Source organism: Echinops telfairi, unplaced genomic scaffold, assembly GCF_000313985.2.
Source record: "Echinops telfairi isolate 266 unplaced genomic scaffold, ASM31398v2 ScPeMD7_7469;HRSCAF=8507_0, whole genome shotgun sequence".
NCBI classification, from domain to species: Eukaryota; Metazoa; Chordata; class Mammalia; order Afrosoricida; family Tenrecidae; genus Echinops; species Echinops telfairi.
The window spans coordinates 24,077,350-24,093,034 of NW_022111372.1; the positions used below are offsets into that span (position 1 = coordinate 24,077,350).

Consider the following 15,685-nt stretch of genomic DNA (forward strand, 5'->3'; position numbering starts at 1 on the left):
AAAAAAAAAAAAGTAAACAAAAAACCCCCGGGAAGGGAAAAACCCCTTGCGGTTTCCTGCAATTTTTAGTTTGTGACTACTTAGGTCCTACAGAATTGGGACCTGCTTTACCTCTTCTCTAACGCTAGCCCTTCTGACCTTTCTTCGGGCCCTGTACTACATACCCTGCTCTCAGGGTCAAGTTTGACTTATTCTCTTGGTCTAATAACAGAAATATCACTTCTTTAGAATGGAAAGGGATCCCTGCCTTGTGCCAGTTACTCCCAGAGGATTGAAAATTTCACCTTTCATAAGTCATCAAACCTGGGATAATTTGATCACTATGGGTCAACTGGGCTGAACTGTAGGCTCCACTTCTATTTTTTGAATTGATATATGAGGACAAGTACATTAATGGGGGCTTAGCTACACATTTTGGGGGACATTCTCAGATTACACTATGAATAACAAAATGCAATTTCTACCACTGTTTATCGGCCAGGCTGGCACAATAAACTATCTCAACCACCAAAAACTCAAACGGGAATAAAATTTTGTTTGAAGTAATGTTTGCAAAATGGAGCATTTGCATTGATAATCTAAGCCTATACAATTACTTAGTAAAACACTTTAAAAATATCACAAATTTGAGAATGATAATGGCAACAAATGTACAAATGTGCTTGACACAATGGATGGATGGATGGATTGTGAAAAGAGTTGTATAAGCCCCCAATAAAATGATTTTAAAAAGAAAAAAAGAAACCAGAGAAAGAAATAAAATGCAGTTTTTTAAGTTAACTATAACATACCTTAACTGAAGACCAAAACTGCCGTTGAAAAAACAAGTAAGGTCCAGAATTTTTATTCTCCAAGACACTGTAAAAAAGAAAAACATCATCATTCCTGTAAGAAATATTTCTATAGGCCAGTCCCACTCCCAGCTATGTTGACACTCCCTCCCCACGGAGGACAGCACTGAAGATACAGTCCAAGGAGAGAGGCGGGTCTGCCCAGAGTACACGGGAGCAAACTAAAAGGGAAAGAGAGTGGACCACATTCTGTCCTACCAAGCCCCAAGGACGACATTCCTGCTGGGAGTAGCCAATACACAGAGGACTGTAGAGCTGGCCACACTATTAAACATAATGTTCCCTCACTGACCCATAGCACTACTACAGGGGACAGCACTGGAGACACAGTGAAGGTCTGACATCGCACCCTGACCCCCCCCCCCACCCACTGAGGCAAAACACGAAGGAAGTGCAATGGAGCAGCAAGGGGAACAAAGCAACAAAGTCCCCAAGGAATCCCCCAAATAGACTTCAGACAGTGGTGAGGGAGTGGGAGTGCTGTGTGTGGGTGGGTGAATCTTGGCACCTAATCAGACTCAATCAGAAAACATTCATAAGGGCCAGTAGACAGACTTGGAACTATTTATAGGCTTTTAAAAAAATTGTCTATCTACATAAGATAGGCAGGATAAACAATCCCAAGGATAAAACAGGACCGATGGTTCCGGGGGAACATGGGAGAGGGATAGGTGGGGAAAGCCAACAAACCCATGGACAAGGGAACAAGTGATCTAAAATCGATGGCGGGGAAGGTGTAAAATGCCCAGTGGGGTTTGATCAAGTGCAATGTAGCTGAGAGGAATTACTGAAAGTCGAGTGGAGGGTGAGCATGATAGTGGAACAGGAGGAAAGTAAAAGGAATTAGAGGAAAGAATTAGGAGGCAAAAGACATTTATAGAGGTATAAATATAGGCATGTACATTTGTAAGTATATTACGGTAATATATAACAATAGGGATACAGAGCTATGTACATATATTTATATGTTAAGTATTAAGATAGCAGATGGACATTGGGACTCTTCAAGTCCTCCCTTAACGCAAGAACACTTTGTTCCAATAATCCAGCATTCTGTGATGCTCACCTTCCAGACATAATCACTGAAGACAAAATGGGTACATAAGCAAATGTGGTAAAGAAAGTTGATGGTGCCTGGCTATTACAAGATATAGCACGTGGGGGTCTTAAAGGCTTGAAGATAAACAAGTGGCCATGTAACAGGGAAACAACAAAGCCCACATGGAAAAGCACACCAACTCGTGTGATCCTGAAGTACCGATGGGATTCAGTATCAGACATCAGAAGACCAAAAACAATCATATTGATGTGAACGAGGAGGGTCAAAGTGGAGATCCAAAGCCTAACTGTAGGCAATTGGACATCCTCTCATAAAGCAGGGATGAGCCAGCCAGGGTGCAGTAGTATATAGCACCGATGAAACACACAACATTCCTCTAGTCCTTGAATGTCGGCCCGCCCACCCCCCCACCCCCCCCCACAATTATGACTCCAGTTCTACCTTACAAATCTGGGCAGACCAGAGTTCTAGACACACCAAATCCAGGACAGATAAAGCCCTCAGATACAGTAACGGGTATAGCAATACCATGAGAGTAGGGAAAAGATGGAGGGAGGGGGAAAGGATCGCAATGACCGACATATAAATCCCACCCCTCAAGAGGGATGAACAGCAGAAACATGGGTGAAGGGAGACAGTGATCGGTGTGAGATGTGAAAATAAGAGTACTTCATAATTTATCAGGAGGTCATGAGATTGGGAGGGTGGAGGAGCTGATATCAAGGGCTCAAGTAGAAAGACAATGTTTTGAAAATGATGATGGCAACATAGGTACAAATGTGCTTGATACAACTGATGTATGGATTGTTGTAAGAGGTGTAAGAGCTGCTAATAGAATGATTTTAAAAAACCACAAAACAAGAAAAAAAATTCTATAAGTAAATAAACAGCAATCAAGTGACATTCAAAGCTTCAAATAATTATACTCCAGAAGTTAATAGATTTAAAAAGGAATGGAAATGTATTTCAACACACTAAGGGAGAAAAAAGGATACTTGCTTGATGATATCTTACTTAAATGAAGAATTCCCCCACTGTGCTAGGATACTGGTTACCCTCTATGTGAGTTGATATTATAAGCACCTGTAGTTTTCTAGAACTTAAAAGTCTTCTGTGGAGGAGAACATTATTATCTTTCATGGCTTTATGAACTACTTACTTTTTGGGGTATAAGGGCATGAATACATCATCATCTAGAGTTCTTCTCATTCTCAACAAAAGTGCCTTTAGGTAAACCTAAATGAAAAATTAAAAGTGGTTACAAATTTTAATAAGAGCTATGATAAAAGTTCACTTGCAAAAGGACCATGCAGAACTCTTTCAACCCCTTAGTCCAGTGGTTCTCAACCTGTAAGTCCCAACCCCTTTGGGGGTCGAACGACCCTTTCATAGGGGTCACCTAAGACCATTGGAAAACACCTATTTCTGGTGGCCTCAGTGACCAAGACACCGCTGCTCTACCGTCTCCAGGCAGGTCTGCCCACACACAGATACGCCCACATATGAGTACCCAGCGAGAAGACTGTTACCCATGCTACACTATGCTTCAAGACAAAATTTCATTATTTGTCACTAAAAATAAATAGTTTGCAATATATTACATACTGTTTTTGTGATTAATCACTATGCTTTAATCATGTTCAATTTGTAACAATGAAACTATATCCTGCCTATCAGATATTTGCATTACGATTCATAACAGTAGCAAAATTAGTTATGAAGTAGCAACGAACATAATGTTATGGTTGGGGGGTCACCACAACATGAGGAACTGCATTAAAGGGTCGCGGCATTAGGAATGCTGAGAACCCCCGCCTTAGTGTATTTCGTGAATACTGAAGATCATACACTTAACTCGCCACTTCTCAAAACAAGTCAGTGAACACATCACAAACAATAACAGTATTCTTTTCAGACCTAAATATTGTACTGAATGGCTACTAAGAGGAGCAACCATTTTAAGTTTGGAAACTAGTTATATGCATTTTAAATGTTTTAGCATTTTAGTCTGGTACTGCATTTTGGTCTCTCCCTAAGATACAGTATGATTAATTGGGTTGAGTGGGATTGGAGTTGTAAGCAGGTGAAGAGAATAAAAAGACTAGACTTTGAGAATCTTCCATCTTTGTAGATTTTCAGGAAATTGAAAACAAATCCAAGTTTTAGGTCTCAAATTTTGGTCTAAGTGGGAAAATCAGATTTCAGGCTGGTTTTCAAACATAATCATGAACCTTAACCTTTTGTTCATTTTCAAAAGGAGAAAGAAGGGGGGAGCGAAAAATGAAATTACCTGTGTATTTTTATTTTCTGCATTGACTACTAAAGAGTATCCATTTACTAATTTTAGCGTTATTCCAACCATTCTTGATGTCTGTGTTGTAGAGAAAGGGTCCCACATATTTTCAGCTATCACTGTTGAGGAAAGAGGGGTTGATATACGAGAGTAAATTTCAGATTGCTCAAACTTGATGCCAAACTGTTCTCAAACTAAAAATGCCAAACCAGATTTACTATTCATCCCTCTTTAAAATATAACGATTTCAGGAACATTTGTACTATTAACTATGGGAATTCTGAGGAGTAGGGCTAAAGACGGGGGAAATCCCTCACTTTTCTGCTACTTACTGAAGGTAAAGAGGATAAAAAAAAAAAAGATTTTTTGTATCATAAGAGAGAATGTCCTGGCACCCAGATTTCCCATCTGTAACTGAAAGCGAATTATTTCTAATACTTCAAATAGAATAATTTACCAATTAATTCCCAAGCTTATATTGAGAAACTAAGGAAAGCACTGAAATGGTCTCCAGCAAAATGCACACCCCCTAAAACCAAGCACGTAGCTTTGTCCAGGCCCCGTGAGTCTCTAGGGCTCACCAATGCATCAATTATTGCCCTTACACTGCAGGCCACCGCAGATTTGTACTCAAACCCCAGACTAAGAACACTTATCCACCTCTGGGCCAGGTAGTCAATCAATCATTCACAAAACTTTCCATAGGGAAATACACTCTGGATAAAACTTCTCTTAAAATTAAGAAGCTACATGTTTCTGGCACTCCATTCAGAAAATAGAAGTTTACCTGTTAGTTTAGGAAGAATCACCTTTTCCACAATGGTAGGCAGTAGTGCAATATCTACATCATCTTTTTCTTGCTCTCGTTCTTCACAACCATAAAACAGCAAAGATTCAAACCACAACATACTCTCGAAGTCTTGACATTTTGCCTGCAAAATATTAAAAACATTACCCTAACAGTTGGCTACTTCTGCTTTGCCATCAGTCTCTCATACTGTGGTGGCTATGTGTTGCTGGAAGCTATGTCACTGGTATTTCAAATACCAGTGGGGGCATTCAAAGTGAACAGGTTGCAGCAGAGCTTCCAGACAAGCAACTGACTACGAAGAGGAAATAGGCTGTTCCCTTCTGAGGAACTAGCCACTGAAAACCTTAGGCAGCATGGACACATTGTCAGATATTGAAAACCTCACCGATAGAGGAAGAACATTGTTGGAGATAGTACAAGAAGATGAGCCCTTCCGATTTGAAGGCACTCAAAAAATGTCAGAGGGAGAGCTGCTTTTCAAACTAGAATTCACCATCATGAAGTGGACAGAATAAATCCTGTAAGAATAAAGCTTTCAGGGCCTTCATTTGCTGGCGGGGCACAACTCAAAATGAGAAGATATATCTGCAAACATCAACAAATAACAGGAATTTGGAATGTACAAAGTATGAATCTAAGAAAACTAGAAGTTGTCAAAAATGAAATGGATACATGAAGATTGATATTCTGGGTATTAGTGAGCTGAAATGGTTTGGTAATGGCCATTTTAAATCGGAAAATCATATGGTTTACTCTGCTAGGATTAACAGATTCAAGAAGGATGGTGGTTCATGCATCATCAAAAATGACACGTCAAGACCTTGAAGTACAAGACTGTCTGGGATAGAATATTTATCAGCACACAAGGAATCAATACAACTCTTATTCAAATTTATGCAACAAGCAGTAAAGCTAGTGATGAAGAAACTGAAGAATTCTATCAAGATCTTCAGTCTGAAAAGATCAAATATGTCATCAAGATGCATGAATAATTATTGGTGATTGGAATAGAAAGGTGGAAACAAAGAGGAAGGAACAACAGTTGGTCTTGGCAACAGAAAGTTGGAGATCACATGATAGAAATCTGTAAGACCAATGGCTTTTATATAGCAAAATTTTTCAGCAACACACACCTGGACTATACCAATAGAATTCTCCAGACCGGTCACACAGAAATCAAATTGACTACATCTGTTTGAAGAGACAATGGAGAAACTTATTATGAGCAGTTAAAACCAAGCCATAGGCTGACTATAGAACAGACCATCAATTGTTCATATGCAAGCTCAAGTTGAAGCTGAAGAAAACTAAACTAAGTCCAAGAGAGACAAAATACAACCTTGAGTAAGTTCAATCTGAAATCTGAGAACATCTCAAGAACAGATGTGATGTACTAGCAACAGAAGATCTGTTGAGCTGTGGACTGATAGTAAGAATACACAAAAGAGAGTCTTGAAGAGGAGGAGTTATTCAAAAATGAACACAGGAACTAGACACAGAGGTGCTTTTGCAGTTCTGCTGTGTTCTGAGAGACACGTGTAAGGCGAGACGCCAGTCAGGAAAGATCTATGAGCTGAATGGATCCAAAAGCTCACTTGTTTCAGCTGTTGCCAGTGTAAACCTCAGCCCTCTTCTTTGTGGTTTACACATTCAACCAACCAAACTGATTCGTAACCATGACTCTACCATATACTATTACTTCCAAAATGGAATATTAAACTTAACCACTAGAACACAGATAGGTGGCTTTAAGGAACAGAATTTTCTTTCCCACAATTTGAGACAAAAAGTCTGAATTCAGGGTACCAGTTATAAGGGGTGGCTTCTTTCTTTTTTTAAATAAATCATTTTATTGGAAGCTCTTACAACAATCCATATATCAGTTGTATCAAGCACATTTGTTGCCATCATCATTTTCAAAACATTATTTTTCTACTTAAGCCCTAGGTATCAACTCCTTTTTCTCTCTCTCTTCCACCCTCCCACCCTCATAACCCCTTGCTAATTATTTTTTCATATCTTATACTGTCTGCTTCACCCACTTTTCTGTTATCCGTTTCCCTGGGTGGGGGGAGGGGAGTGTTAATACGTCAATCACTGCATTTCCCCCTCTCTCCTCCGATCTTCCCCCTACCCTCATGGTATCGCTACTCTCATTATTGTTCCTGAGGGGGATATCTGTCGTAGATTCTGTGTGTCAATAGCTCTTATCTGTACTACTGTACATGCTCTAGTCTAGCTGGATTTGTAAAGTAAAACTGGGGTCATGATAGTGGGAGTGGGGAGGAAGCATTCAAGAACTAGAGGAATGTTGTGTTTCATCGGTGTTATACTGCACTCTGACTGTCTACAGATGGGCTTTGCTTATTTAATCTCTTTTACATCTCACAACAGACTGCTTGTTCACTGCTACACTAATGCTGTCTCAGTAACTTATTAAAGAGAACCCAATCCCAATCAGATTAAAACTAAAGGCAAAAAGGTTAAGTTTGACAACACAGATTTGGGGAGCACAAAATTCAATCCATGAGAGAGCTCAAAAGAAAAGATATACGACTATTGCCAAAGATAATTTGTATATCTCCCCTGGGGGGTTTGTTTGTTTGTTTTGCTAAAGCTTACCCTTCTAGCATAAGATACAAAAACAATCTTTACATTGTACAGCTTGACAGTGCGATAAGTCACCTACCTCAAGTGGAGTCCACGTGAGGAGCTGCAGTCTTATGAGAGGGTTGAATAACTTTGGCAAACAAAGGCCAATGTAAGCATGCTTGTAGGATATGTAGTACTTTGAACGCCACGCTTCAAACTGTGATTTAATACAATCAATGGAACAGAAACTCTCAAGGACATCTTCAAAAATCTTGCTGGACTCTTTTGAAATACGATCTAAAGAAAGCCACCACCACAAAAACAAAAACAAAACCCAGTTCAGTGTTTTCAGTGTCACCTTTGTGGCTTGTGTATCACTCAGGTTAAGTTCATTAACAAATAAATCATTAATGGAAATTTAGAACAAAAGCTAAACAAAGAAAAGTTGAGATTTCAATGTATCTATCATGTAAACTAAGAGCCCTGGTGGTGTAGTGGTTATGTGGCTGCGATCTGCATCGTAGGCAGTTCAAAACCACCAGCAGCTCCGCCAGAGAAAGACTGGGCTTTCTACTCCTGTACAGTTACTGCCTCAGAAATCAACGGGTGGCTATATGCGACACTGACTTGAAGGCAGCGATTCTGGCTTACCATATAAACAAAAATGTAAGCAGTGCTTATTTTTCACAGTTCTAATATGTACAAATCTGACACTGAGGTTATACAACAAAGTTCACATTTCAAGTGCCACAGTATTTTAACTGTGAGTACTTAAAGTGTAGTCTCCACAGCTAGTGTATCAACCCACAGATTACTGCACAAGGAACTGATGGACATCACAATCAGTGATCAATCACAGCACAGCTTTCACAATTGGCTGGTGACAGCAGTAACGCTCATAGACAAGTACCAGAAATGGTGCTAAGATATGTACATGAGAGATCATATGGGAACACGTTCACAGTGTCCCAGGTGAATTGAGAAAAGGGATTCTTTTTGATGGGCAGAGTTGTGACAATCGTCACAGGATGAAGCTTAATATTATCAACGACAGGTGAATATATTATCATCTAATATTGTACATTAAGAATGAGGCATCCTGTGTGAAGTACTCTTAGGAGGAAAAAAAGCTTAATATAAATCTAATCAAGTCCTCACACCTAAATTCTAGTCTACAAGAAATAGAGTAAAAGGAAGAGCAAGATAAATAATATTAGGGAATATTCAAACAAATCCAGAACGTAGAACCGAGTGGCCTAGTCACTTCAAAAAGATAATTTTGAACAAACATAAAAAATATTAAGGGTGTATGTATGTGTGTCTGTGTGTGCATATAGGGTACTTATAAATAACTATTCTAGATCATAAAATATAAAAAAATAAAATTACAAAACAAACAAAAAATATCAAAACACAGAGCATGAAGCTTATACAGATCCTTGTTTGGAAATAACAGAAAATCAAAAAGTAGCTCCCAAAAACAGTTCCCAAGAATTTTTTTGGATGCTATCAAGGAAAATGGAATACATAAATATTAAGAAATTTTAGATGATTTTTTAAAATGACATAATGCTATTATGGTTAGGTAGATGCTAATAACATTTTTAGAACTGACATGCTATCTGAAAAGCTAATTTCAAATGGTTTAGAAACGTGTAGAGAGAACAAAGTAAATGTGGGTAAATGTTAAACTGTGTTAAATCTGGGTGACAGGTATATGGATGATCAACTCTGCTTTCTTTCAGAATTTCTATGCTCAGATTGTTCATTATAAAAAAAGCAGGAGAGAAAAAGGAGTTTCTTCAACTAAGTTCCAAATGGCTACAAATAAACTTGCAGCCAACAGTGACAAATGAAGACTCTTGGGGATGCTTCTGGAAAAGCAGGGCCCTGGTCAGCACTGCACTGCTCACCATAAGGTCTAAGGTTGATACCCACCAGCCAGCTTCTCCTTGGGAGGAGAGGTGGTCACCTGCTCTGGCCCAGATTAGTCTTGGAAATACATACAGAATCATTGTGAGTTGGAATTGGCACTGGTCATGGGTTTGAAAATGCCTATCATTAAAAATTCCTGTTGGTTAGTGTAAAAATTCACGACTTCCGGATGTGGGTTTTTTCAGGGTTCAGTAACAGCCTACTAACCTTTACCTTTCCAGACTAGATGTACTGCTCTCAGTTTGCCTTGAGATCTAGAATGATTTTTGGTCCCCTGAAGGTTCTCATGAGTAACATCATTTATTATGCAAACGCTAAATAAACTCCATGACAAGGAATTACAACCCTGCTTTAAAGACCTCATCATGACATTCAGTAATAAAAAATGGGTGGAAGGTTATATAATGAAGAAAAAGCTATCTGATTCTAATGTAAAAACCACAGAAATTAAAATCATTACCTGGAAAACACCCACTGAAGTAAAAACCAGAGCTTTCAAATAAATGTCTAACCTTTTTCCAGATTGAAATTGGTAATATCTGTAGATGTTTCTTCATCGTCACTGGAAAGGCCTTCAAGATGATCTGCCATCTTACCAGTTTGCTCCCGGGCTTGTCTACGCCGAGTCCTAAACAACAAACATCAAGTTCATAAGCCAGATAGAAGAGATTTGGTTCTTATTAAAGGAATAGTAAATGCCTTTTGAATTACCTTCTAGCTTCCCGTTCTGCAATCCGACGTTTTGCATGTTCTTGATACAGTGCTCGATCACGTCCAAAAGAATCAAGATTTGGTGCCATCAAAGCTTTATCTGTAAAACATTAATGGTTAAAATTAAAAGCCTCCCTTCAACAAGCTTGAGGAAAGAGTACGCACAGAACAAGCCATTATGATAGACTGCTTGCTAATCTCAAAGCAAGTGTGATTTTGCAATAATTGGTAAACCAGGTTCCAGGGGAGGTTTTTGGTTTTGAATAAATCTTAATATTACTCTACACTCAAGCCTATGAAAAAGAGAAGAATATGAAAGAATATTTTTCGAAGAGTTCTACAACCTTACATAAAAGAAATTGGGCTAATGTAATATCACAATTGTGTTTATGTGTGTGTTTAAAAGTTACAGAACTAGTTTATGCTATCTTGAGGATCAAATAAATTAAGTGTAAGTTACCCGTGCAAAGGGAAAACCCAATTACTTTTTTTATGGAAGAATTTAAGCACATGTTGAATGCTATGAAATGTCACTTTAGAAACACAGTTGAAAAGGATGAGAAGAAAACAGGTTTGTTGGTGGCATTAAAATACACCTACTTTAATTTTGCTTTGAATGTTGAGAAAATCTTTATGTATTATGCTTTTTAGAACAAGGGCAGAATCAACTTTATACTGAACGCCTTATCAGAGCAGGACCATCTTACCCTTTATCACACATATTACTCTTCCATAGTTGACTCATTTATTTTCTCTATTTTCCATCTCTTTTTCTAACTTGCTGAAGCAATTTTTCTAGCTTTATCTTCAGTCTAACTTACATTTAAGTTTTCTTTTCTCAGGGATGGTTCCTATATTTATGAGTTAAATACTTTCTCTGACCTTCCTGAGAGTATCCACACTAACATGTTAGAGCACTCTTCTGCCATCTGCATGTCTGCACACAGCTCCTTTGACTCTACGGTGGTGTTGGCTCTCCATCTAGTGGTGGCTACCGGTTTATCCCTACGAAGCCTGGCTCTGTGTGTAGGAGGGTTATCAGTCACAGGGTGAAGAGCCCACTCTGAGTTGAGGGCTACAAGTGTTAGTACTTCAGGGTCTTGTCTCTGCACCCATTTCCATTTTCAGTGAAGAACTTTTCATCTCTTGCCTACAGTAGGAAGGGTGAGGAAATATCAGGCTGCTACACTCTCCACATTTCTGAGTCCTGGTGGTGCTACGTTGCTCCACTAGCGAAAAAAGAGGTTGTCTACTCTTGCTTGGAATTCGTATACAGGGTAGCTATGTGTCAGGATCAACTTCATGATTATAGTCTGGAAAATAGGAAATAGTAATGGGAAAAAACACCAAAAGGGACTGAAGGGAGAAAGGTCACATGTAAGATCAAAGACTTCTATTTAGGTTTGTGTATATTCCCCTCTTGTTATCAAAAATGTGCTACCAATATTAGCAATGGAAAAAATAAAACCAAAAATCGCTCCCCATCCTAGTGTATCCTAGGCCCTACAATTTATATAAGTAAGCTTTTTTCCCCTTAAATTTTCATTTACATTTCAGTCTGTGAATTTATAATAGAAGATTATGAAAGTAAAACAGAAGGATACCCCAGGCCTAATACAAGTGTGTATCTACTATACCATCGATGAATTAGCTAAAGTCCTCTAACTACTTACGTGATTCTTACCTCTTAAAAAGGTAACTTTCACTAGAAGTATTTTAAACATATCATTATACTAAATATGCTATCCTGTTTCTAGGTTTTAGAGAAACTAAGTATTCAATATAGGAGAGATGACTCAAGTGATAGGCTCTTAACTTGGATAGGAACTATATACAGTAAGGGTAGACAACTGCTTATTTTAAACAGATGAATTTCATGTTATTCTTGGCTTCTTAAAAAAAAAAAAAAAGATCAAAAAGTGGACTCTGCAGTGTTTCAAGTAGTTTTCCTCAAACTGTTGTCAGTTAATGCACACATTTCTGGAACAGCATTGTTCAATTTCTCAATTCCTTTCCAGTTCCCCCCTTACTTTCAATCCAATTAACATACACCACTCAACTTCCACTGAGTGCATAGCAACAAATCACAAAGAGAGGAGGAGCTAGGAGCAGGTCCTGGATAGAATACACAACTCACAAACCATTTCTTTCCTTTGGAGGTATAATGGTTACCTGTTATCTGTCCCAGTAATCTGGTTCTTTCTGGATCAAATGTGATCTGGGAGCATTGCATTAGTCATTTAGGTGCCCCATTATGCCTTTAATTCAATTTAAGCGTGTATGGCAAAAACAGACGGTCAAAGCCATGTATCTGGCTCACAGCTGAGCGTTACTCAGCTCTGAAGATCATATTACAATAGTTCATGCTCTCCAAAACACAGTTGGCACACAGGAGAATGCATTCTGTGATTTAAAAGCCACCCTGTACCAAAAAGCTTTATTTTTGAAAAAGAGTAGCAGTAGGGCCTTTTGTTCATGTACTACCTGAAACAGTTATTTAACACGCAGATTTCTGGACACCAAAGACTTTCTGGGAATAGGATTAGGAAATCTGCAGTTTAATAAGTATCACAAGTAATTTGGATGCACAACAATTTGAGAATTGCTGATGTAGAAAGCAGAGATGACAGAAGAAGTCACAAGGACTCCATGAGAGAAAATTCTGATCAGAGCACATTAAGTACATGAAGTGCAATGAAAACACAGAGTAAAGGTGTAAAATGTGCGGTTAAAGAATCTCAAGTAGAAAGAAAATGTTTTGGAAATGATGATGGCAACATATGTATAAATGTGCTTGATACAATTGGTGTATGGATTGTTATAAGAGCTGTAAGAGTCCCCGATAAAATGATTTATTAAAATAACAAAAAAATCTCTTCTCAGCTATATAAGAGGTTTCTAATTAACTTTGGTTCCCCTTCATGCAGAACTACAATGAAAGAAATATAAATTCAATTTCTAAATTGTCACATTAAAATGTCAAGAATTACAGGCACCAATGGACTTCCTAAAACACTCAGTAAATAGGGCAAGCTAGAGAAAGGAGCACTGTAAAACACACACACACACACACACACACACACACAGGCCTTAATCTCAAAATCATTCAATGTAATCAAGAGCATTCCGATTACAGTTACCAGAAGGCGGAAAATGAAAGAAAATAAATCAAAGAAAAACAGATAGTGGTTTTAAAATAAAATACCGATTGTATTCTATTGTCCGTAATCTAAAGGAAAATAAAAATAACGCCCAATGAATGAGATATTAGTGCATGTTTCACAGCTTATAGTTCCTTAAACACAATTTGATTACATGCTGGTATGATATTTAGATCTACCTGACAAGAGTAAGGAAATGGATTTCTTAAAAAGAAAAAAAAAAGTTGGCATCTAATTTTCAACTAGGCTTCACTAAGAAAACAAGGTTGTTTAATGAATAATAAAAACCTTCAAGATGGACTGACTTGAATGGCTTGAAAACTCCGAAGATTCATCTTTAATATCATCTTGCCGTCTTTGGACAAGGCGGGAAGCTCGCTGTCTGTACAGCTGATGTATTGCTGACTCAAGTTCATTAATCAGTGGCACCTGTAAAAATACAACACACTCCGTAACACCAAACTCCTCAGTTGCTTACTTATTTGAGGGGTCCGTACTATTTCCGGATTTCTGAAAAAATGCCCTTTCTATGGACAGAATAACCATATAGTCCCAAAAGTAGTAATTCATTTTTACAATGTTTAGTCAACACCACACGTCTTCTTTCAATCCATGTATACAGCTATAATATCCAGTCACTGGAGTAAAAATTTTGTTAGAAAACTTAGTAAACAGAACAAGTACAGAAACGACAAAATTTTTTACTCATTATATCAATATTTAATACCCTGACGCCTTTTAAAGTCCAGTTTCAATTTTCCAGCAGCACATCCGCCTCTCTAGTTTCATAGTTACAAGGAAGTCACTCATTAGCACTGTGCAGGACCCTCCCTCCCAAACAATGGCTCTACTGATTGCTTAATTCATACGTGCCAAGAAACTTAAAACCTAACATTTCCTTGCAATTACACTGTACATTTTAGGTATAAACTGAATGATCAATAGGGTTTATCAAATTTCTAGCCATCTCTAGCTTAAATGAGCCACATCATAACAAAATAATAAAGTTCTTCATGTGAAATTTAAGCTTAAAAAGCTCAATAAATTTCTAAAAGTTAATATCAAGAGCTAAAGCATGTTTTGATTCATATAGAATACAAAAACAAACCAAAAACAAAGCTTTCTCTTACTAAATATCATATGTAATAACTAAGTGCTATGAAACTTTCACAAAACACTAACAACCACTACACATACCTGAGGAAACCAGAAATTCTAGTTTCCTGATGGTTAGTGCAAATGGAAAACACATTATTTAGAGTTTGGGAACAGTGGCACCAAGTTTATAGCAGCTTCCTGAACAGAACAGACTGTAAATGGAAAATAAAAAAAGGCAGGTGGAATATAAAGATTTTTGTAATACAAGCAGTTTCACACACTTGCACGATTCCATTGCAAAAATAGTTAATGCTCACAAAGGACAAAATGCAGTTGTTTTGTTCTTTAGTAAGCCACGTCATGGGCAACAATGTCCCCAAATGTACATTACCTCTAACAGCTCCCTAGGAGACTCTAGCAGTAAAACAAACTAACCCAATGTTCTAGCAACCACTGCCATGTTACAGCGATTCTTACATATTTCCTTGTTTGTTTTTTTAAAGCCTGAAGGGCTAATGATAAACAAATGCGTTCTTTTGGCCCTAGTGACTATTAATATTCCCTTACTGTGAAACTATCATATGGGATTTAATTACGGAATCTATACGTTAAAAAATTCTGATAGTGCAATTTTTGTTTAGTTAGTTGGCATGTCTTTAACAAAGCCCAGAGAAAAGTCTAAGAATGAAAGGCTTAACAACACATTTTAGCTAGCTTGACAATGTTGACTTATCTCAAATGCTGGCACCATGACAAGTTTACCCTCTCCAAACTTAAAACATTATTCAATCCTTTCCCTCAGGACCAAATTCAAGGCCAAGAACACAAGGAGGAAAATGATGAGAGGGAAACAAACAATGGAAAGTTAAAATCAGAAAAAAAAAAATTAAATCTGTAAGTTAAAAACCCACTTGCTTGTACGAAATATTTTATGGACTTGCCCTAAAATAATGTTTTTGGAGATTCAAATTGAACATTCAAACCCATCTGATTGCTCCTAAATGTTCCCAAGACAATAATTTATGACATTATTAGTATGCCAATACTCTTGAAACGGAATGGTACGGAAATGAAAGGGAACACACATCTTTTAAAGAGAGGATATCTAAATATTTCAATTAAAATCGGAAATCATGTTTCTACTATATGAAGTTTAAGAAGTACTTTGAAAAC

At 37.7% G+C, this 15,685-nt stretch overlaps 1 protein-coding gene across 1 annotated transcript in view; it reads right to left on the reverse strand.

Annotated features, from left to right (window-relative positions):
• The window catches only part of PAXBP1 (PAX3 and PAX7 binding protein 1), a 48,631-nt gene that overhangs the window by 14,786 nt on the left and 18,160 nt on the right, over positions 1–15,685 (reverse strand). Inside the window, exons 8-15 of the mRNA XM_030888660.2 lie at positions 13,720–13,843; positions 10,254–10,353; positions 10,055–10,170; positions 7,705–7,904; positions 4,992–5,136; positions 4,202–4,323; positions 3,071–3,147; positions 792–858 (exon numbers count right to left, since the gene is read on the reverse strand). Coding sequence (XP_030744520.1) covers positions 792–858; positions 3,071–3,147; positions 4,202–4,323; positions 4,992–5,136; positions 7,705–7,904; positions 10,055–10,170; positions 10,254–10,353; positions 13,720–13,843 — 951 coding nt within the window. The remainder of the gene's footprint in view (positions 1–791; positions 859–3,070; positions 3,148–4,201; positions 4,324–4,991; positions 5,137–7,704; positions 7,905–10,054; positions 10,171–10,253; positions 10,354–13,719; positions 13,844–15,685) is intronic.